The sequence below is a fragment of the Xiphophorus hellerii genome, chromosome 15 (assembly GCF_003331165.1).
Source record: "Xiphophorus hellerii strain 12219 chromosome 15, Xiphophorus_hellerii-4.1, whole genome shotgun sequence".
NCBI classification, from domain to species: Eukaryota; Metazoa; Chordata; class Actinopteri; order Cyprinodontiformes; family Poeciliidae; genus Xiphophorus; species Xiphophorus hellerii.
The window spans coordinates 18,730,528-18,752,617 of NC_045686.1; the positions used below are offsets into that span (position 1 = coordinate 18,730,528).

Consider the following 22,090-nt stretch of genomic DNA (forward strand, 5'->3'; position numbering starts at 1 on the left):
TAACCTTAACCCTGCTTCCTTAAGTGTGTCCAATGTTTTTTTTAGTCTCACTTCATGTTGCTCTGGAGTGTCTGCATAAATGAGTATGTCGTCCATGTAGGTCGCTACTCCTTCTTGTCCCCCCAAGAGTTCCGTCATCTCACGCTGAAAGATTTCTGGGGCACTGGTAATACCAAATGGTAGCCTGTTGAAGTAGTATCTACCAAATGGGGTTATAAAGGTTGTTAATTTGGCACTCTCTGGATCAAGTGGTATCTGCCAAAATCCGCTTGCAGCATCCAACAGTGAAAACACTTTGGCACCTGCCAGTTTAGGCAAGATGTCATCCACCGTTGGTAGGACATACTTTTCCCTTTTGACTGCTTTATTGAGCTCTTTCAAATCGACGCAGATTCTAATTTGTTCTTTGTTTTTCTTTGGCACGGGCACCATTGGAGCACACCACTCTGTTGGATCTGAGATTGGTTGAATCACTCCACCGCTTACCATACGATCCAACTCTTTCTTCACTTTTGGTAACATGGGAACTGACACTCTCCTTGCTGTTGTCACACTATAGGGAGCGGCACCCTCTCTTAGAGTGATCTTAACAGGTTTGATTTTCAGCCTTCCTATTTCATCAGGACAGGATTCAATGATTTGTGCTGGAGCTCTTATTTCCTCCATGCGTTTTATCAGGCCCATGGCAACTGCAACATTGCGACTCAGGAGGTGGCTGCATTGGGGTCCTTTAATCACATTGACCTTAAATCTGAATCTTTTGCCTTTCCTCATTGTGGTGGCTATAAAATAACCCGTACAATTCAGTTTGCCTCCAGGGCTGTCTAGTTTGTTTGTCGGTTTTCTTAGTTTTGGCTTAAAGGCAAGCTTTTCAAATGTCTCAGATGGTATAACACTAGTATCAGCCCCTGAGTCAATTTTGAAGACGATGTGAGAACCTTGTATTGGCAGGTTTACAGTCCAAGCTTTTGAAGAATCTTCTACGTCTGTGACTCCTCCCAGAAAATATGTCGCATTTCTTTCAATGTTCCTTTCAGGTGCAGTAACTTCACTGACCACACGGGAGCGACACACGACCGCAAAATGACCCAGCTTTTTACAGCTTCTGCACTCGGCATTCCTAGCTGGACAATTATCATTCTTTGCATGTACTCGACCACATCTTGTGCACTTGCGACCTTTATTAACATTTTGATAGTGTTTTGGTTTGACTCCTCCTGTGTTCTGTGCTTTGTTTTCGCTGTGTGTCCGCCTCTCTCGGTGTTGTTGGCGCTTGTAAGCCACTTCACTCAGGTTAGCACAAGCATTAGCTCCTTGCTCGCTTACGTGCTGTTTTACTTGCTCTGACTGTCTCACGAGCTCTACCGCTTTACTGAGGGTTAAGTCAGGCATCATTTGCAGCTTCTCAGACATTTCTTTGTCAAGTATTCCTATGACCAATCTGTCTCGGATATTTTCTTCTTTAACGCGGCCAAAATCACAGGTGTCTGCTAATTCATGGAGAGTTCTTATGTATTCCTCCGCGGTCTCCCCCGACCTCTGAGCGCGCTGATGAAAACGAGCTCTTTCGTGTATCGTGTTCACTTTGGGGACGAAGTAGTTGTCTAGTTTGTTTAAAACTATGCCATACTCCTCTTCGTCTTCCCCTTCTTCGAATGTGAACGTCTTGAACACTTGTTCCGCTTCCTTCCCGAGAGAATAAAGCAACGTACAGACCTGGACCTCGCCGTCTTCTAGGTTTAGCTTTGTGGCTACCCGGTAGCGCTGAAATCGCTGCCGCCACTCAGGCCACTGCTCCGGCCGTGAAAAATCGAAGGCTTCTGGAGGTGGGAACTTTGCCATCTTCCGACGTCTTCTGACACCATGTAGTGTTATGCCGAGTCAAGGATGTCACCGGTATTGCGTTTGAACGTCTTTAATAATGAACATAACACTAGCACATTCTCGGGCTGCTGAACAGTGTGTTGTCTGCTTTTAACACATCTCTCCTGTATATATATCACTTCCTTGTTCTACGTCACTTCCTTGTTCTACTCCAACGTGACCTTACACATAAAATAGTTCCATTACATTACACTTGGTATTTTTTCAACTAATTTATCTGTTCAAATGTATTCCTTTTAAACTTCTGTCCCGACATTAAAACCATGTTCAGGATGGAAATCACACGATGGTGAAACAGAAGCAAATAAAGTCTTTGGAAAAGGACGGATCCTCATTGAGCAGAGCAAGTGAAGCAAACTGAAGATTCTTGGGGTAGAAAACACACCTGTGTTTTATTAATCTTGAATTCATGATGCCGTTTGTTTACTAATGTAGCCTGCGTTATATTTTGGGTTCATTCATTTCAATTCCTGTGAACGGTAAAAAAGAAAAAAAAAGAAAAAAAAGGTTAAGATGTTTAAAAACGTTTAAAAAGCAATTTCCAAACACTAGTAATATTCCTATGTCAAATGCCTTTGTTATGTACAATTTTGTATTTTATTTCTGTATTTAATAATTCTCAAATTATTTTACTAGTTTCTAATTGGTTAAGGATACTGATCCTGGTTGCGCAATTGGAAGGGGAGAAAAAAAGAGAGAGAGTTCGACGGAGACAGTCTGCTCGGTTGTTCCTCCCAGTTAGCATAAGCTAAACTAAAACTTTCCCAGCTAAGGAAAGGCAGCTGCAGTCAAGTGTTCGGCCAGGACATTTATTAAAGCAGTGGACTTTGGTTATGTGCGGTGGGACACTTTTCCTCTGTTTTATTCAAGAAGTCGCAGCTTGGACTGTTGTGAAAACTGACGCGACACACGCGAGAGCAGGCTAGGTTAAAAGACAGTGAGGAGGGTTGGCTACCGCGTCGGGGAGCCACACCACTGCTGTTCTTTGTGAACTTGGAGGCGAGAATCGTCTTGGACACCGGAGGAGTTGTGGTTTCGTTTGGAAAAGGCGACCGAGATCGACTACACGGTGGGGACCGGGAGATTCAGTGCTGCGGGAGTCCATGCAGGAGGCGCGTGCGGAGCCACGAGCCACGACAGATCCACGCTGTGAGCACGTGAACGCTGTACTCTTCACTTCTAAACGCAACGAGTCAGGTACCGAGTCAATTTCTTTTGTTTGCTCATTGAGTGAAGCGGCCAGTGTTTAAGTTTCCAGGCCCCAACGCACTCAAGCGACGTTCAGGCCTGCAACGTACTTTTTGGGTCATTTTAGTTATTATAAAGCCGGCATAGCTTAGGATTTACTAATGACTCTGATGATTTTGTTTGTTGTATTTGTTTGTTAATGCCCTGAAAGTGACTGATGTACACCGAGGGTTTGATTTTTGAACTTTAAAGGGAAACTTTAATTGTAAGGTTTTGAGTTAAGACACATTCCTTATTGACTGTACATTGCTTTAAAGGTAATTTGAGTTATTTTAAGTTGTGCCCATTCCTTCAAATGTGTTTATGGTTTATTTACAAATGTAAGATATTTCATTTTACTACATTCAGGGTAATTTCATTTGAAATATATTTTCATAGTAAAAAGAAGAAAGACATTTACTGTTTCAATTCATTATTTCAGTAACAGATTCTATAAGGGAACTCATAACTAATCCGATAATAACTACTACAGATTATCACCTTTTAATGATAGGAACTCAGGGCGCCCCGTATTTGGTTATTTTACATGGTTTTGGACGTTTAGCCAGCAATGTAGGCAAAGGGGCGCTACACTAATGTTCTCTAGCAAACATCTGAGGCTTTCACGGGACATTGTATTTACATTGAGATTAAGCTGCATTTGGTTGGACTGGATTTTTTTGGGGGTGCGGGGGGATCGGAGAGAGGGAGACTAGATAATATGCACACAGCATCTTTCAGAAAATCATTTGTGTTGTTTTATCGCATAAAATTAAGCTACAGCAAAACTAATAATTTCAAAACGCACAAGAGCTTTATTTTTGACAAAGACGCCGAATCGGTCACAGCGGTGTCGGCGCGGAGTGACTTACTATCAGAAGCCTCCGGTGGAGTTTGATGATGTTGGGGACGTGGTTGCTGTTTGTCGACTTCTTGTAGGTGAAGTAAAGCCTCATGGCGATGCCGAAGTAGCAGAAAATGATGATGACACTCGGCACGAGCAGGTTCACGGAGAACAGAGAGACGACAAACGAGAAGCCCTCTTGCTTCATGTGTCCCCAGGCGAGCGAACAGGACAGGCCGAAGGGCTCCGGCCCGTACCGGCCCCAGCCCAGAATGGGGAACAGAGCCCAGACCAGAGCGTACAGCCAGGTCCACATACACAGCATCTTCACCTTCTTCCAGCTGATCTTCTCCTCTGCAAAGAGAGAGAGAGAGAGAGAGAGAGAGAGAGAGAAATACTGGGTATTTTTCATCAATTTGTACAACAGTCACGGTCTTTCACCTTAACTGTACAACCAGAATCAATTTGGAAAGAAACGTCTGCGAAGTAAAGGAAATGCAACATCCTTTGCAACCCGTGAAATCATTGTCAGAGGGGTCAGTTTGAGTCATAACAGCATTCACACCGTTTTCTATGGCCGCCCCTTATTTATTAACTTGCGTGTCTCTATCGACTGATTTCATTTGTAGAATGCATGAGTTGTCGCAAATAGGTCGTTTTCAGCGAACAGACGTAGGAGCTTATTGGGGAAATATGCTGTCTAGAATAGGGGTCTCAGACCAGAAATGCTATTGATGAAATTAAAAATGTATAAATTATTGCACGTTAAAGGATGAGAATGTGATGTGTAGGAGCCGTTCAATGTGGGAATAATTTAAGAGTTTATCTGGTGTTGGGAGATTTAAATGTTTGCAGGTTGTGAGTTTGAGAGCGGCAGGAAATCAGAATGTAATATTGCATGTCAAAGGGCAGGGTAAGTTTTTTTTAAATTTGATTTCTTTTCCTGCTTTTACTTTTTGTCTGTTTGAAATAAATTAAAAATTAAGTGTATAATGTGTATATACTTTTACTTACTACATATTATGCTTCACTATATATACACAGATCTATCACACCAGTCAAGACCAGTCAAAAAAATCCAGTGTCTCATAGCAGGGTGTAATGATGCCTTCCGGTTGTCCTTGTAACTGGGAAATTTCAACATCCCCGCTGAACACGACCTGGAGCGCCCTCTGAAGCTGGATTCACCCTCCCTGGGAAACTGTGAGCAATTTTTCTTAATGAGAAAAAAGAAAAACATTTCTTTTGATGCGTCTTTTTCCTAACAGGCTACTTCACATTTGTTTCTGCCATCAAAAGAAGAGGCAATAAAGAGGCAATTTGATTTCCTCCTTGTCGCTTCGCCACTCATCTCTCTAGTGTTTACCAGGGAGCTGTGTGCTGATGAGTCCTCCTCCAAGGTGACACTGTCTCCACGCTGTCATTGTTGTTGCTAAAAACTAATTACATCTGTTTTATTAGTGTACTGCCAACACAGTTTTCTCGAGATTTTTTATTTCTTTTTTTGTAACCCTTGGCTTACAGAGTGACGCAGGTTCTCCCGGCGCAGGCGTGGGTTTGCTCCGTGGGTTTGCTCCGTGGGTTTGCTCCGTGCGCTTCACCTTCCTCCTACACTCCAGGCTCATGCATGTTGCATTGGCCACTCTGCAGCTCTGCCAGGTGTGACTGCGTGCTTGTGGTTGTCTGCCCTTTTCTTTTCTGTGGGGTTCAGTCCTAGGTTTAGTTCTGCACAGAGTTACTCTGGCAGCCCTGACAGAGATGATCTCATTCTTGACAAAAGCAACCGAATGCGCCAGCCGAGGCAAAAGCGTTATCACACGTCAATCGAAGGGAAAAGCCGGACTTTTTGGGCAACGCGTTGTTTGTATTCTCTCTTCTTCGCTGGCAACTTTTTGACGTTGAATATGTGTCGACGACAACCGAGCCAAAATCCTGCCACCCTGATGTCCGACAGATGCAACCCAAGTTTATACGTCCCGAGTTTTAATATCTCCTACAGAAGATTTCAACAAGAAACTATTTATTTTTCCAAACATACTGCTGGGAGTTATGACCACACATATTCACGTCAATCTCAGCTTTGTCTTGGCAGCCATTTAAAAGCAAGCTTTTTTAAAAAATTGTTCTATAATGAACTGTAACATGTTTGCATTGGGCCTTTTACGCCTCTTTACAACCAGTGGATATCAGGTAATGGGTTTCTTTGGGCTTATATCCCTGACCTTCCTGACTAAAGAGCTAAAGATGAAGCTCTTTGTTTTTTTGTTTTTTTAATTGCCATTTTGCACAGACTGACCTCGGGGTGAATTCTCTGGACCATTGACTCCTGGGAAGATTGGAAATGGACTTAAATGTCTTTCTTGCTGTAAATTGATAGACTGACTATTGTTCAGAAATGAACTCCCAGACCTCAATAATGCAATTTGTCAGCCTTGACTTTGTTTTAACCACTAGAGAAGTAACCTACCAGAGCCCCTGCATCTACCGAGATGGTCTTATTGATTATCAGCTAATCGAGCGCATTTGGTTTGCCACTCCTAGCTCCCTAATTACCCTTTTAAATCGTATGGAAGCAGCAGAACTGGCGTGGTGGAAATCATCTGTTTTCTTCATTTGCCATGAGATTTAAATAATCTGGACTGTAGAGATTGTGAAAACAGATGTTTGATGTTGCAAACTGCAAAGAACTTTATTTAAAACAATGAATTTCAATTCACCGGTACCTGTTTTGTTTTTTTTTTAAATTAAATGACTTACTGGGAGAGTGCAGATTGAGGGACACAATGAAGCGCACTACGGCCAAGACGGTGAGGTTCATGATACTGGCAATGCCGAAGAAGAAGCCCGCCAGACCGTAGTAGATGCAGGAAACGTCTCCGCCGAGCCAGTGGTGGCTCCAGGCCGAGGCCACGGCCAGGGGATACATGGTGACGGCCGCGCCGAGATCCGTCACCGCCAAGTTCACGCTGAGCAGCTCCGGCGGCTTCATACGGGACGACCTTCTGAACGCCATGATGAGGACGAGCAGGTTTCCCACAGTGGAGAGCACGGCTGAGGCAAACGGGAGACAGAGACAGATGTCTGATCATTGTCTGATTCAAAGCTACTCGTATGGTAATGTTTCAGAAACGGATGCTGTTGGGAGTCAGAAAGGCGTCGGAATGGCTAAACTAAGCCACAACACAATGAGATTCTTTCTGTACTCAGTTTGTGCTGAACAGGGAACCGACCAGTCAATGGGCAGATGTTTGAGAAAAGCATGGGTAGGTTGTAGCTGGATCACAGGGACTTTTACTGCTGAGATTCTCCAACCCAATAAAGCTGAAGAGTTCTTCTATGTAAATTCCTATCGCATTTATACTTTTTCAGTGCAATGAAACCTACTACACTGCAAAAACACAAAATCTCACCAACTATCTTTGGCCTACTAGTTTCCAGTGCAAATATCTTAGTACACTTGAAATAAGACCAAATTAACTTACAGTAACTTTTCATCAAGAAAAAGGAGCTTGTTTTAGGTCAATCATTTTTTAATATTCATAAAAGCTACCAGTGCAAGTTTCACTGGCAGAAAGACATTTTTTCATATCATAAGTTTTCCGCCAGTGGAACCAGCACTTTTTCATCAATATTAAGAAGTTCTTTACTCAAAACAAGCTTTCTCCTTCTTACTGGAAACTTCCTTGTAAGCTGATTCTATCTCATTTCAAGAGTGTTAAGATATTTTCACTAGAAACTAGACCAAAAATACTTGGTGACAGTTTGTGTTTTTAGCTTGCAGCTTGTAGGAATCCCACTTCAATGGTTTGGACTCTTTTGATGTAAGTTGACAGTTCTTTTGGGCATATTCCAAAAACACACATCTTTCTGGGCGAAGGATCAATAACGCTGAACATTTCCGATAAACAGTGTAAAGCTTCGATCTAAACGTCTTTAAGCCGTTCGGTTCAGGTGACTGAATTTACTTCAAACAGATTTGCCGCCATGCAGATCTCTGCCTGAAACTGTCTGATGGCTGATCAAGCTTAAAATTCACGCAAACAAACAATTTCCCTACGCATCTCGAATCAGGACACATCGCTTACTGATCGCTAAGCAGTACACTGATTTATGACTGGTTATCGATTTGGTTTGTTTGTTTATGAGACACCAGATTTTTTTTTTTTTTTTTTGTTCCTCCAGGACCAAACAACAAGCGGAACAATGACCGAGCGCACCCCGTCACAGCTTAAAGAAAATACCAAGTCTGTTTTCAGAGACTGCCGATCAGTCGAGCGTGTAATGCCCCGAGAGGTGAAGGAAAGTGTCAAACAAACACGAGGTGGGAAGTGCTAGATGCAAGTCCTTCCTGTGAAGCAGGACAAACACGGCCACATAATTACCAGAAACAACAAAAAGAAAGGGAATGTTGGTGTAATTTTACAGAGGATTAGACAATTTCTGTTCCTTTAACAATAACCAAATCCTTGTTATGAGTATTTTATGGTAAAAAACAAAACAAACAAACATGCGATTTAATAGTGTGCTGAGTTTCACAGCTATTTTAGAACTTGAACAGATTTCCAAATCTAACTGAAAATGACTACAAATCCCTAATCTGCTTTATTTTTTCAGCACAATTAGATTTATGTAACGCCGACACGATCTGCTTCCACATTCCTTAGCCGTGTAAATCTGGATCTTAGAAAACATCTAACAGTGGCAAATAACAATGAGCAAATCACCACTTTAGCTTACAAAGGTCACACTTGTTCTTTTCAACCTGCAGTTTTAACTGGGGTATTTGACAAACCAGGACAGATCTTGGAAAAGTGTTAAACTCGCCGCCGTCACTATGGTGATTATTATTACAAGAGGAAATAGCGATAACTTAACAGGATGTTTTCCTTTTGTGTCCTACATTTTCATTGGCGTTTATGTCTTCACTGCATGAGGCAGAGTCCTGGAAGTTAGACAGCTTGGCTGCATATTCTCTGGACTTTAGACAGATTAAGTCTCTGATCCTTTTGCATCAGTTGTGCGAATCTGATAAGGCCACATGGATCTGGCTTTTCAGGCCATTCTGAGTGCATTTTGCATGTCCTCCTTATGCAGGTGTGTGTGTTTTTTCTGGGTATTCCATCATTCTCATAACGGGAGGATGGATGGATGGATGGATGGATGGATGGATGGATGGATGGATGGATGGATGGATGGATGGGCGGGCCCTGTCACTATCATCATCCTCATTATGCTAAATCATATGTCATATATTGTCTCCATGTCATGATGGTGTCCTATGAAGTGACTTACTAAACATCCACAAACAGAGCAAAAATGGTTTTTGTTTGGTTCACCGTAGTAACTACTATACTTGAAAGTGTTTAATTACTTTATGGGGCGCATCAGAGACAGTGTTAGGACCCTGAAACATTGTGGGTTTAATTTACTTTAGCCCACAAACAGTAAAACTTCAGCATAAATGGTAAGTAATGCAGCAGTTGACTTAATGTATGAAATACAGAAAGAACGTAAACAAATGAAAATATTAAAAAGTGATTGGTTTTATGCTAAATGATTCCAGGCTTGTGATGTGCAGGAGAAACACTCCGATTGCAAAAAAGCTTTTCTTTATTCTCCATGTGAGGGTAAAACTGTGCTGTTGGTGGCTAATGGACAGATTACTAAAGCATTGCCGAGTGTAAAACTGTCATGCCAGCTAGCAGTGTAGCAAAATAGACTGAAAACTGCTAACAAATATTGTTCTATATGCTGCCTTCTTTAATCAAACCATATCTTCAAACTGTTGAAGAGAACACATCCACCTGTGAGCCAAGTGAAGGCATAATTTTAGAGTTAATCATACAAGATTTAAAAATTTTAATAACATATCAAATATTTTAATCTTGACCTGACAAGCTTGCAGCACATCACATGTAGCTTCTGCGTGTCGGTTCTCTTTTGCTCTTTAGTATGAAGCAGAGGCATTCAGGTTCAGTTTTCTTAATTGTTATTATTATATTTATCTTTCTTCCCCTTTTACTAAAAAGGTCACCATTGCAACTACTCTTTTAACTTTAAACAACTAGAGGTTCAGTCTGGGTTCAGTCCAAAAACTAGAATGAGAACCGCCTTCAGAATTTAATTGGGTTTTTAATTTAGCGGCAACAGTTAACGCACTAATTAGGATGTTCGAACATTTACTGTGACATCCCGTCATGCTGCTGTGGCAAAATCTTCAAATGATACTTGCTGTTTCATTTGTATTGTCCTGCCTGACTAGAAAATACGCCTCAACAAAGAAACACCCAAGAGACAAAAGAATCTCTGTTTACAATGCATTGTAAAAATAATCATGTCTCTTGAGATTTTTCGCAGTTAATAGTCGGATCAGACAGAACCAGAGCTGAACTTTCTGGGCTTCAGCCTTAATGGTATATGGACTAAAACTGTGTGTTATTCTAGACACAGGCAGTCAGATATCTGGAAGCCCACCGTCATCTCCAGCCAATAAACTGTCACCGATAAATTATCTCAAAGGTTGTGGTTGTAAAGTAACAAAATGTGAAAAAGTTCCAAGGACATGAATAATTTTCCAAGGCAGGTACTTTTGACTTATCTGGCATATAAAGAGTAAATGTCCCCGTCTTGTTCCTTAAAACTGCGATATTAAGCTTCAACACTTTCTACCACAGCCTGGAATGAATCTTTAGCCCTGAACCTCGCCAAGGAGCCACCTTGGGACTATAAAGCACAGAGCTCAGTGGCCCAATCAACTTCCAGCTCACTGAGGATTACTTTCAAGGAAGCGTGACTAAGCCAGTATAGCTCCAAAAAACTCACTGAGCAAGAACAAAAAGGGGATCGATGGGGACAAACAACGTTAGCTTGACTGCTTAGGACAACAAAAGGACGCGGGTTTTTAGCGCTTGTACATACGTTCCCTTATCAATGACTGGAATGAAACAGAAGTAACACCTGGAAAGCCTTGTTAAGTTTAGATTATTGGAGCTTTCCATTAAATCAATACATCCGTTTGTTTTATAACGTTCTACCAACTCCAGTGGTGGTGAGTGGATGTAGCATTAGCATAAAGGCAAATGGTAAAAAGTATAACTGTACATTACTATTTTAAAAACAAGCACAGTGGCACCTGCATCATTTACTCTAATAGGTTTCGATGCTTTTTAAACGACTTCATCACGACATAAATGTTAATTTTGGTTATTTTAAGCATGTATTTGAACTGTTTAGCTATTGTTTTAGGTCAGTCAGGGTTGCAACAAATATAATACATACATGCATAAACTTGTCTTTGGTCTCTTTCCATAAGCTTCACATAATTGTACGTTCATTTCAAAATTTGAAGAAAAAAAAAGGAAAAAAGCAAGCAAAACATTCTCCCTCTCACCATTTATTCATGATAAACAAACAAAATGCACAACATTTTCCCGCTCACTGCCCTTGCTTATTTCAAAACCTCACAAAGCTCAAAAGTAGAAAAGCCCGGGCCATTAAAGGTCACAGAGACACTTCATGATCTGCATCCTGATGGGTCTTGCCAGAAAATGTGAGCTACTTGCCTCTTACTGTCTTTCTGCATTGCCAGCACCGGAGGCTGACCCAGAAGTTTAGTTCAGTCTGACTTTATTGCTACGTCTCATTTCAAAGCATTAGCCGTGTTTAGCGTTCCATATCCAGAAGCGAAAGGATTTAGAGCTCCTAATGGACTGGCACCTGAGTGTTTTTGCTAAATTGTTGTATTTTTTTAAAAAAACAACAACTCTGCAGGACACTTGGGTCTGTTAGAATCAAGCTGCAGACCACAGGGGACCGAGGTGGCCGCTGGGTTTTGGGACAGCCTGCCATGGCGCATCAGATCTGAACCCGCCTTAGAGATGAATAAATCTTAAATTTTAAAGACGTGCTATTTCTGGGGCACCGAGTGCCACTTTGGGTAGAGCAGGTGCCCCGCGTACGGAGGGCCAGCAATCATCAATGAAGATTTCATGGATTTACGTTCAAGCCTGGAGCTGTTAATGCTCAACTTCCTCTTCTTTCTGCCTTCTTTTCTATCTACTAAACCGCAGAATAAAGGTCATTGAGACACAATATTTATTTTCCTTGACCTTAAGCTCGGTTGAGCTGAAGCGGTTAGTTTATTGTTACACTTTTTATTGAATCATTTCTTCTTAACGTTTGTTTCAACCAGGCTTTTGCACACCATTGTATTATAATGCACATTAGTCCAATTTTTTTTATAAGTCTTATTAATAAAGCTTAAGGTGGATCGAGTTAAACTGAGACGCACGACTTTCGGCGAGCGAAGTGGCGCCGCGCTCTAAGTCTCTTAAAAACATGCCTCAGAGTTTACTTGTAGTAGCTTCTCTCTGGATAATTTGCCTTTTTCAGAGTCCCAAAATGCATTTATAAGCTGAATATTTGAGTTCACGTGAAGATTTCACCATCCTTAGAAATGGTGAAAACCTAATTAATACAATGATTTTTTATTATTATTATTGAAAGCCGTTTTGGTTCTGCTTGTGTCGGAGTAGCAGGCAGATGTACTGTGTGAAAATCAAAGCCTCTCTCATCTTAGCTGATTTTGATTCCTCCTTCTGGAGCTTCGTCACACGACTAGACTCACAGTGGAGGAAGGATTCAGATCCTGCTGTGTAACTGAAGTTACATTTGGATTCACTATCAGACGAGGAGTCACGCTAAAATATTTTGACCTCTAACATTAGAGTTTGCTATTGTAAGGTTTAATTTCAGCTGATATCAGCAAGAGCATTCAGGAATTATCAACCTCTGTTCATTACCAGTGATTATAGTCCCAACCTTGTTCACACAGTGCACTATTCTTACTTTAATCCATCTTAACTAAACTTTCGACCCTCTTGACACGTCGATGCATCCATCAATTATCTTCTCATGTCAGATATTATCCACATCTTATGACCTTGTGTAAAAGGAAGGACGAGACACGACTTGTAAAATCGAGAGCTTTGCTTTTAGGCTCAGCTTTTATTAGCCTTTACAGATTTGAGCAGTGCCTGAATTGCTGCACAAGAGGTTTTAATCTGTCCAGCCTCCAGAGGTAGAGACAGACTCAAAACCCGAAGAAAACAATCCATCCCGTTCTGGCTGAGAGCCATGACCTCCGACTTGAAGGCTTGTCATTCCAACAGCTTAACAATCTGCTGAAAAGCCGACTGGAGATCATAGTCTGAAGACACTAACAGAACAACATCGGCCTGCGTGGAAGTGAGATGCAACCCAAATGTTTGTACTCCTAAACAGCCTCCTCATGGCTACCACTTGGAATCCCACCACAACCCAAGATCAGCTTCAAATCCCAGGCCTGGTTGCAGAAACAAACCTGACTTTATGCCAAGAAGTCTTTCCCAGATCCTTCTCAAGATTCCTTAAAACACCAATGGGCAGAACATCCCAAACTCCCAGCAAAGCCCTCAGCATTAAACAAGCGTAAACATCTCCCTCTTCTGACTCTACAGCTGTGGAAAGGAGTTTTTTTTTATTTTACAAACCCTAACTCTACTTCAAGTAGGGGCAAAGTAACACGTTGAGGCTCAACCTGCAGTAAAAAAGATCTGGGACAACAGTTCACATCTCCACCAAATATTGCCAACATTTCTGCCAAGTAGTTTAGCTATAATTGCCTCTTATGTTTCAACTAAACTTTGGTTTATAGTATTTGATATAGCAGTTATCCAGGGTTTGATTCTCAACCTCAGGAGCTTTCCTGCACAGCCGTCCCTCATTTCTTGTCTAAGACGCTGTGAAAAAGGGCAAGCAGTGCTCCGAAATCCATTTAATTTATATATATATATATATATATATATATATATATATATATATATATATCTTCTCTACTTATTAGCTATGCCTTTTAAAATGCTTGCTAACACAAATAGTAAAGCAGGCAATCACATGGCAGCAATTTAATGTATGTAGGTATCTAGATGTGGCGATGACAACTTGAAGTTCAAATTGAGCATCAGAAGGGCGTAAAAAAAAAGTGGATTGAAGTGAGGGCTGCACAGTGGTGCATTTAGTAGCACTGTTGCCTTGCAGCAAGAAGGTCCTGGGTTCGATTCCCGGCCCGGGGTCTTTCTGCATGGTGCATGTTCTCCCTGTGCATGCGTGGGTTCTCTCCGGGTACTCTGGCTTCCTCCCACAGTCTCTCTCTAAAGTTTCCCTAGGTGTGAGAGTGTGTGTGCATGGTTGTTTGTCCTGTCTGTCTCTGTGTTGCCCTATTCGGGGTGAACCCCACCTCTCGCCCGGAACGTACGCTGGAGATGGGCACCAGCAGCCCTCCCGACCCCAGATTAGAAGTGAAGTGAAAAGCAGCAGAAGACCACAGCAGATGCCACTCCGGTCAGCTAGAAACAGAAGACCGACACAAGTTTACCAAAGTTGGACATCAACAGATTGAGAAAATGAGATCCGAATCCAGTGGGACGTCTTTGGGATGTGGCGTAGCAGGAGATTCTCATTGCGGATCAGCAGCTGATAGATTTGCACCAACGCTGCGATGGCATCACTTCAATAATATGCAACATATTATTTCGACGTCTTGTTCAGTCTATGTCATGAAGAACTGAGGCAATTCTGAGTGCAAAAGGAGGTCTGTACCCACTGAAGTGGTTGGTGTGGGTCAATGCTGGAAAGTAGTGGTTTTTTAAAATAAATCTTAGAAAGGACATATGTCACAAGGAAAAAAAAACTGATTTCAGAAATCAAACTTTATCCAACAGCTCAATTTATGGTTTTTGACATTTTGACTGGCTTTAGCACCTTATTACTTATTCTTAATTCTGCCTTTGTTCCTGAAACTAGGCAAAAACTGATGAAATGTTAGATTTTTTTCTTCAACAGGTGAACTGTACCATTTATAATCAAGACACGCAGAAAGCTGAACTCGTCACTTAATCCTCATGTGACAACGTGATCCAAAGCACAACAGAAACCTGTTGGGTTTTTTTTTTGTTTTGTTGTTTTTTTGCTTAATCGAAAGTGTCCTTTCGATTATATTAGTACTTTCGAAGTAAAGTACTAATATAAAGTACTTTACTTTCGAAGTAAAGTACTAATATAATGCGTAAATAATGCGTAAACGACAAAAAAACCAAAAAACTATTATAATTCGTTTCTCTACTTACTTAAAACCAGCAGGTAGCAGCCTGCGCCGATGTCCAGCGCCGGTGACAAAGCTGAGGCGTAAATATCCATTTGGAAAGATGGAAAAAATAGATTAAAATAAATAAATAAAAATACAGGCGTTTATTTAGAAAGGAAGGATCCTCGCGTGAAAGTGTGCCGCTGCAGGTGCTGCTGGCGCATCCATTTGTCCGCACGCAGGGAGCGGAGACAGGAGGCTGCGGCTGTGCGCGCACAGCCGGCCAGATGCGACCAGGGGAGATCGTGCGTAAAGCGGCAGCGCTGCCAACTGAAGTCTCCCCCTGGTGCCACAGTGTGACTTAACCTTCAGGAGGAGGAGGGACGAGCTTTGATACAAGAGTCTAACCTCTTGGAAGTGACTCAGCAGAGGGAAGAGCGTTGCTTCCCCGACGCATTAACGATCTTTGCGACCGTTTATCCTCCCTCCCCCCTCCCAGTCTTCCCCTAGAGACCACTTTAATTCACATTAAAGGTTGACACATTGGAATATGATTGAAATGTAAATTTAATTCATAAAAAGTCAGCTAAAAAAATGAAATACACGTCCATTAAACTCAGAGGGATATATTGAAATATTATATATATTTTTTTGGTTCATTTGGATGAATTTGGATAACAGCTAATAAATACCCAAAATTTGATTTTGACAAAAGACCAACAACAAAAACGTTCTCGATGCAGAAATCCCAGCATTTGGTGCCCGAATTAATCAATGCAGTGTGTTGTGGACCAGCCTGGCTCCAGTCTATTTATCTATTTAGTCTATTTATCTTCCTCTTGACAATAGCACAGATTCTCCGTGGACTTTAGATCAGGCGAGTCTGCTGGCCAATACAAGCAAAAATGACGTCATGTTCGTTAAATCAGCTATTGAAACCTAACACAGTCTAAGCCATGTGAATCTTTCCCAAATGTGTGGGCGTCAGAAGGCTGCAGTTGTTTCTGCTGCTTGTGGATTTTTTCCTTCCACTAAACTCTCCCATCCTGTAGACACATCTAAACATGACAGGGCCTTATAAAAGTTTCCTTTTCCTCGACCCTTCAAACAACAACAAGAAAGGAGAGGAGAGCAAAAATGAATGGAGCAGTTTAGAGTGTCTTGGTAGTTGTGGAGAAGCTGAAGAGAGACAGACCCACGGCGTCACAAGTCAGGTTTGCAAACAATACAGCAGTTAGTCAGGCACTCCACAAATCTGGCATTCATGGAGGAGCAATGAGAAGAATCTGTTGAAAGAAACTCATGAGGAATCCAATGTGAAGGCTACAGAGGGGAAACGTGTGAAAGTGTTCTGGTCAGATGACACCAGGAAACACAGGAAAATCAGCCTGGAGGAATACAATGGATCTCCGGCTGTTTGCGGATTTTTATGGAGAACATAATTTCAAGTAATTTCTGGAAAACCCACATGTTCTCTAATTTTTTTTGTAGAGAAAATCTGAAATATTCCAAAGAAAATACAGCTTCTGAAACGTGTGGCTAATGGCCTGACATGCTATTGGCTGGCATTTGCAAGACGGTTTCCACTGTGTGTGTCAATGAATATTAAGATACATTTGATGTCTGAACTCTTAAAACATGTAGCTGTACAGGTCCTGGAGGGAGAACTGGCTGACCCTAAAACAAGCAGTTTAGGGTCAGCCTAAACTAAAGCATAGTTGGCTTTAGAATATCCAGTCAAAATCTTGATCTAAATTCACATAAATGTGAACATAACATTGTTCACATTTATGAACATTACGAGAATTCAAGGTTTCTCAGTTAGGCTCCAGGCTCAGTTCACTGTTTCTTCTGGCTGGACGTCAGAGAATGAGGCCTTTTTCCGCGGCCAGTAATCGAAAACATAACCTGCCGTCCTGTAAGACGCTCCGTGTAATCCGTCGTTTCCAGGAGTTTCCACACAGCGCGTGGTTCACGGCGTCGTTAAAGGCTGCGATAGCTTAGGGGGCTCTAGAATTAGTCATTTCTTCTTTGTGCCTGCACTGCTGGATCAAATTAGATATTTTTGCTTCAGTATTCTAAACATTTAACTGCATGTTAGAGTTTTTTCTCAGCTTCTAAGCATTTTGATTGTCCTGAAATCGAAGTAGTTATATAAAAAAATACTGGGATAAGTGTTAAAAAGGCTGTCTTCCTTTTTTTTTTTTTCTTTTTTTTCCCTATTATATATATTCCTACTTTGTCACCAGCTGCTGTTTCTCAGAAATCCATTATGGTGGGCCTACAATGACCATAATTTCTATCTGCAAGGACGTCCACAATTACTGCCTCATTCATCAAATAAGGTGCCTGGAGCTCACCGGGGAAAAGTGGCCATCTTGGTTCAACGTTCATCTCCCCCAGCTGTAATGTCTAGATGACCACGGACAAGACGTCTAACTACACATTCAGCTCTAATGAGTTTCTAGTGCCTCTGCATAGAAACTGCCTCTAAATGGATGCGGCGCAATTTCAGAGTGCAAAGAAAAAAAATGTGCTGTGAGAGAGAAAAAAATAAAGGAACATTTTGCAGGAGGACTTATTAAATGCAATTTTTTCAGAGGTGGAGAGGGCGCATATTTGGCATGACCAAGTCAAAAACTTGCAAATTATTTTCTGCTGGTACAGAAAGAGTCTTATTCAGTTATAGAGAGAGTTGGATGCAAAACGTCCATCAAATTTCCATTCCGGAGTGAATTTGTGAAGTCATTAACGGCAGTGAAACGTGGTCTCTCGCATTACCAGTACCTTGTTTACCCCGTTTATATCCTTACAAGGAAAGTCACTTTAACATATATATTTTTTCCAGATGGAGCCCAGTGTGTGAGAAGTAAATTGTAAGGGGATTTTTTTTTTTTTTGGCCTTTGACTCCCAGGCATTCAAACATTTCTTCTCAACAGTGACGTGATTTCACTGCTGACAAGTTTGAGGGATGACTTGTATGACAAGGTTGTAAATAATGAGAGATTTTCCCCCAAATTATCCATGACACAACCACCGAGCGGGAAGCGTGTTATACAATTGAGCCGCCAGTATTGTTCTGTTTTCCAGTTCAGTGTGTGCCAGTGTGAGTTTTGCCATTGCTTTGTAAGGAGAACTTGCCTCAAGGGTTTTTTGTGTGTGTGTGTAATTTCTTGTACACACTGGCTTATGTTTGCATGGTGGAGCAGAGTTTTGCACAATTGTTCAAAGAAATACACCCCGTGGTAGAGAGAGGTAGAGGGTTTAATTAATCTGTCTAAAACTATCTATAAAAGGGGTCTCTAACTCTAGTCTTTGAGATTTACTGTCCTGCAGGTTTCAGATGCGTCCCTGCTCCAACACAGCTGAATCAAATTATTGAATTACTTCTTCAGGATGCCATTAAATGTAGCAAGGACTTGGTAACGAGCCTTTCTTTTGATTCAGGTATTATCACGCCACTGTTGGCTCAGCCGGTAGCCTTTCACGAGGTTTCACTCCTGACCAGCCAGCTCATTTTGTGACTTGGAACAGCAATGCTGAAGGATTTTTAAACAGTTGGCTAAATATTTTCATCCTCTAGGAAGGATATCCATGGATTCAACGCCAATGCCTGTAAAAAAAAAAATGTCGAAATGTGTTGTTCAGATTACTATGATTTTTTTAAGTGAACGTAACCAAGTGAAAAACTGGTACCGGCAAACATTTATTTTGTAAACCCGTTTTTATTTTATTTCACGTTCCGGTTGTAATTCTCGTTTTTGGCAGCATGTGGTGCTGTCGAGGTCTAAAAGTTGAAAAAAACCTCTTGTTTACGTACTCTGGCGCTAACTGGTAAAACGATAAACGAAAGAGAGGTGTTACTTAAAGATTTAAGTAGGAATAAAAATAAATTAGATATTAGGGAATTGTTTCAGAGATCATCTGGGGATGTAGTATTTAGCAGTATTTTTTGTTTTCTGAGAAGAAGGGGCATTATGGGGAGATTATAATACGTCTGATCCATACTCCAATCTGGAAGGTGGCGGTAATGCACCTATAAGTTGTTTGCCAACCGCCATAAAAATAAAAGAAGAAGAAGAAAACGGAAGAGAAGGACATTTCTTTCAGCCTAGGCCTGCCGGAGAAGACAATTTTATGGCTACATGAGTGAAGAATCCAGATAGTCAAGGTGCCACTGCCGTTTTTTATTAACTTGTTTTTTTTCCATATCAGTTTTCTATGAAGCTGCGTTGCTACGTCTCTGAGTTTTAATAGTGCTGTTAACGCGCCATTTTACTGAAGCCGTTGCTAGTTAGGAGGTTTATACAAGCATTATATGGACCATTCATGTAACAAAAGACTATTTTTGCTCGATATCTTGAACAGTGAGACCTGGAATTTTGTTTTTTTCAGCCGAATTCAATTTAAAGGTTGGATTTCTCTCGTTTTTCTTCAATTTTTAAAGTCAAAGCTCAGAATTCTGCAATAAATAATGAATTTATTTAACAGCTTTTCATTTTCCTTTACCAATGGGGGCCACTATCAGTAACATAGCGCTTTTTAACAATAAAAGTAATCAATTACAAAACTCTTTTTTTGTTATGTTGAAAAGACGTCCTTGCTATTTATGTCCCACATTGACTATACATTAATTTGATAATTGAAACTGACAGATTGGGAGCCTGTCATTTTAAACCAATGTCAATTAAACATGTGGAACAGCTGCAGTTGCACTCAGTATATATAATGCTTCACCCTACAGCTGGAATTTATTCAGTCAGATGAGCGTCATGTATGGTTTTTTGATTCTAACTACATAGGGCTGTTAAACGCATCACAACTCTTAAATGGAGGTTTCTAAATAGACGATGTGTTCAATGTTCACTCAGTCACTCCAGAAGACTTGCTCTTATCCCACTGAGATTTTTGGGAGCATATATTTTTTTTATTTTTCTGTTCTCATTGCTAAGATGGTAGCAAAAAAGTACAATTGTGCGAAAAAGCATTTACCCCCTTACAGATTTTTCTCTCTCTCTCTCTCTTTTTTTTGCTTCACTTAAATGTTTCAGCTCACGCCATTTAATTTTAGCCATAATTGACCACAGTAAATACAAAAAGGAAGTTTTCAGATAATTATATCTGTCATTAAGGGGGAAAGAAACTTGTCCTCGCCTAAAATGTACATAATTTTTTAAAGCTGTAGAAACAAGAAGTTGTGACTGAAACAAAACCTGCCTGACAGCATGAAGTCTGCCCGAAGATATCAAAAAGCGAAAAACCCGATCTAATGAAAATTTGAGAACAGAAGACAAATTGAAATAATAAAAAAAGCCTTTAACAAAGATGGCAGTTCATTAAGAACTCAAGAGTCCTGAAGAGAAATGTCAAGTCATTGGTTTGTGACGCTAAGCTTGCGCACACTGAGATGATGCAGGAGTAAATGGATGTAAAGCACACCAACACATGACTAATAGGGCTTAAAAATAAATAAATGAAGATTTAGTTGTGAACTAATCAAAGCCTATGCTCAAATCTCTTCAAGCTGCTGTGTCATGATCGTAAACAAGTCATTTATGTTCAAAGAACCTCCATTGTGGCTAAATTAAAACTTAGCTAAAGAAGAAACTCACTGCCAGGTATAAAAAACACCTGATAGCAGTTGTTGTTGCTACGGGTGACCAATTCAGCTTTTTGCATTGTGAGGGATTTAAATTTTCATGTGCCATCATGTTGATTCATAAAGGAAATCATCATTTGAAAAAAAAAAAAAAACCTTTCATTTTCTCTCAAGCTATTCTTCCATGATCAAACTGATGTCTTTTTTTTTTTTTTTCCCCAGCACTCTGTATATCTGCGAAACAAGACGAGATGTGATGAACCATAATCCAGGACACTGGGAAAGGTGACCTCAGAAGTAATTCCCATAATCTAGAAAACAAAGCTAAAAATATCAGTTTTCAATGCAGCACTGTTGGCATTTTCAAGCTCCTGCCTCTGAGCAATCTCTTTCACGTTTAATTCTGTCTGCGAACCCCAAATGCAGCAGATGTCCTTAAAATACACCTAGGAAACATAACATTAGTGCGTTCCTAAAGCGCATCACTGTCAATCAGATGATTGCGTCAGTAAATCAGTACCTACCACAGCTCAGCAAAGCAATCTGAAAAGGTCAGATTAAGGGAATTTTGTGTATCGTACTGAAAGGAATACAAGTCGTAACAGCTCATATCAACAGACAGCCACACACAATATAGCCGAAGAGTAAAATGATAAGTATAGAAGAAATGGAGGAGGTTGTATCCTCAGGTGAACTAAAGACCACATATTTTTCTGTAAATACTTGGCAACCAGACATCGTTATAAAAGCTGGCTAATAAGTAGTTATATCTCCCAGTACCTCGTATGTCGTGTTGCATTTTTGATGAGCTCTTATAAACTTATGCAGTAGTGCAACATATAGATTTGGAAAAAAAAAAAAAAGGAGACAATACCTGCAGCTCAGTGTGTTAGAATCCACTGAATATTTGCTCTAATGGTAAAAGTGGCTTCCTATCCATCGTTTTCCTCCTGTTTGTTCGAGGTCATAATGTTAAATATCGTGTCACTAAAAGTGTTAAATTAACTATAGCGAATAAAATTCACTAAATTAATGTGCTCCGATGAGGCCTATTTGTCAGATAAATAGAACCAGTTGAGAGAAATCTATAAGCAGCTGCTAAAAATAGTTTTTTATTAAGCTCACATTGCTTAATAAAATGTTTTTTAATGGCCTGGAGTAACAGTCTAAAATTAAACTCTAATTAGCGGGGGGAAAAAATTATAGAAATAAAGGCTTGAAAACATCCGTCTGTGTCTTATTACGATAAATGTGTCCTACTTGGTGAATTAAATAACTCAAACACATGAGTTTTTCGCTAATCTAATTTATTGAATGTGACCGTATATTTTTGCGTACAAATTGGACAAATTGGACCTGTTGTTTTGCAAAGTGCCACGAGATGACATTTGTAAAATGGCACTGTATAAATGA

At 40.6% G+C, this 22,090-nt stretch overlaps 1 protein-coding gene across 1 annotated transcript in view; it reads right to left on the reverse strand.

The window, feature by feature from the left end:
* opn8b (opsin 8, group member b) overlaps nt 1–15,514 on the reverse strand; it is a 23,359-nt gene extending 7,845 nt beyond the window's left edge. The window contains exons 1-3 of the mRNA XM_032585003.1: nt 15,121–15,514; nt 6,713–7,006; nt 3,984–4,309 (exon numbers count right to left, since the gene is read on the reverse strand). Coding sequence (XP_032440894.1) covers nt 3,984–4,309; nt 6,713–7,006; nt 15,121–15,190 — 690 coding nt within the window. The 5' untranslated portion in view covers nt 15,191–15,514. The remainder of the gene's footprint in view (nt 1–3,983; nt 4,310–6,712; nt 7,007–15,120) is intronic.
* Between the last annotated feature and the right edge of the window lie 6,576 nt (nt 15,515–22,090).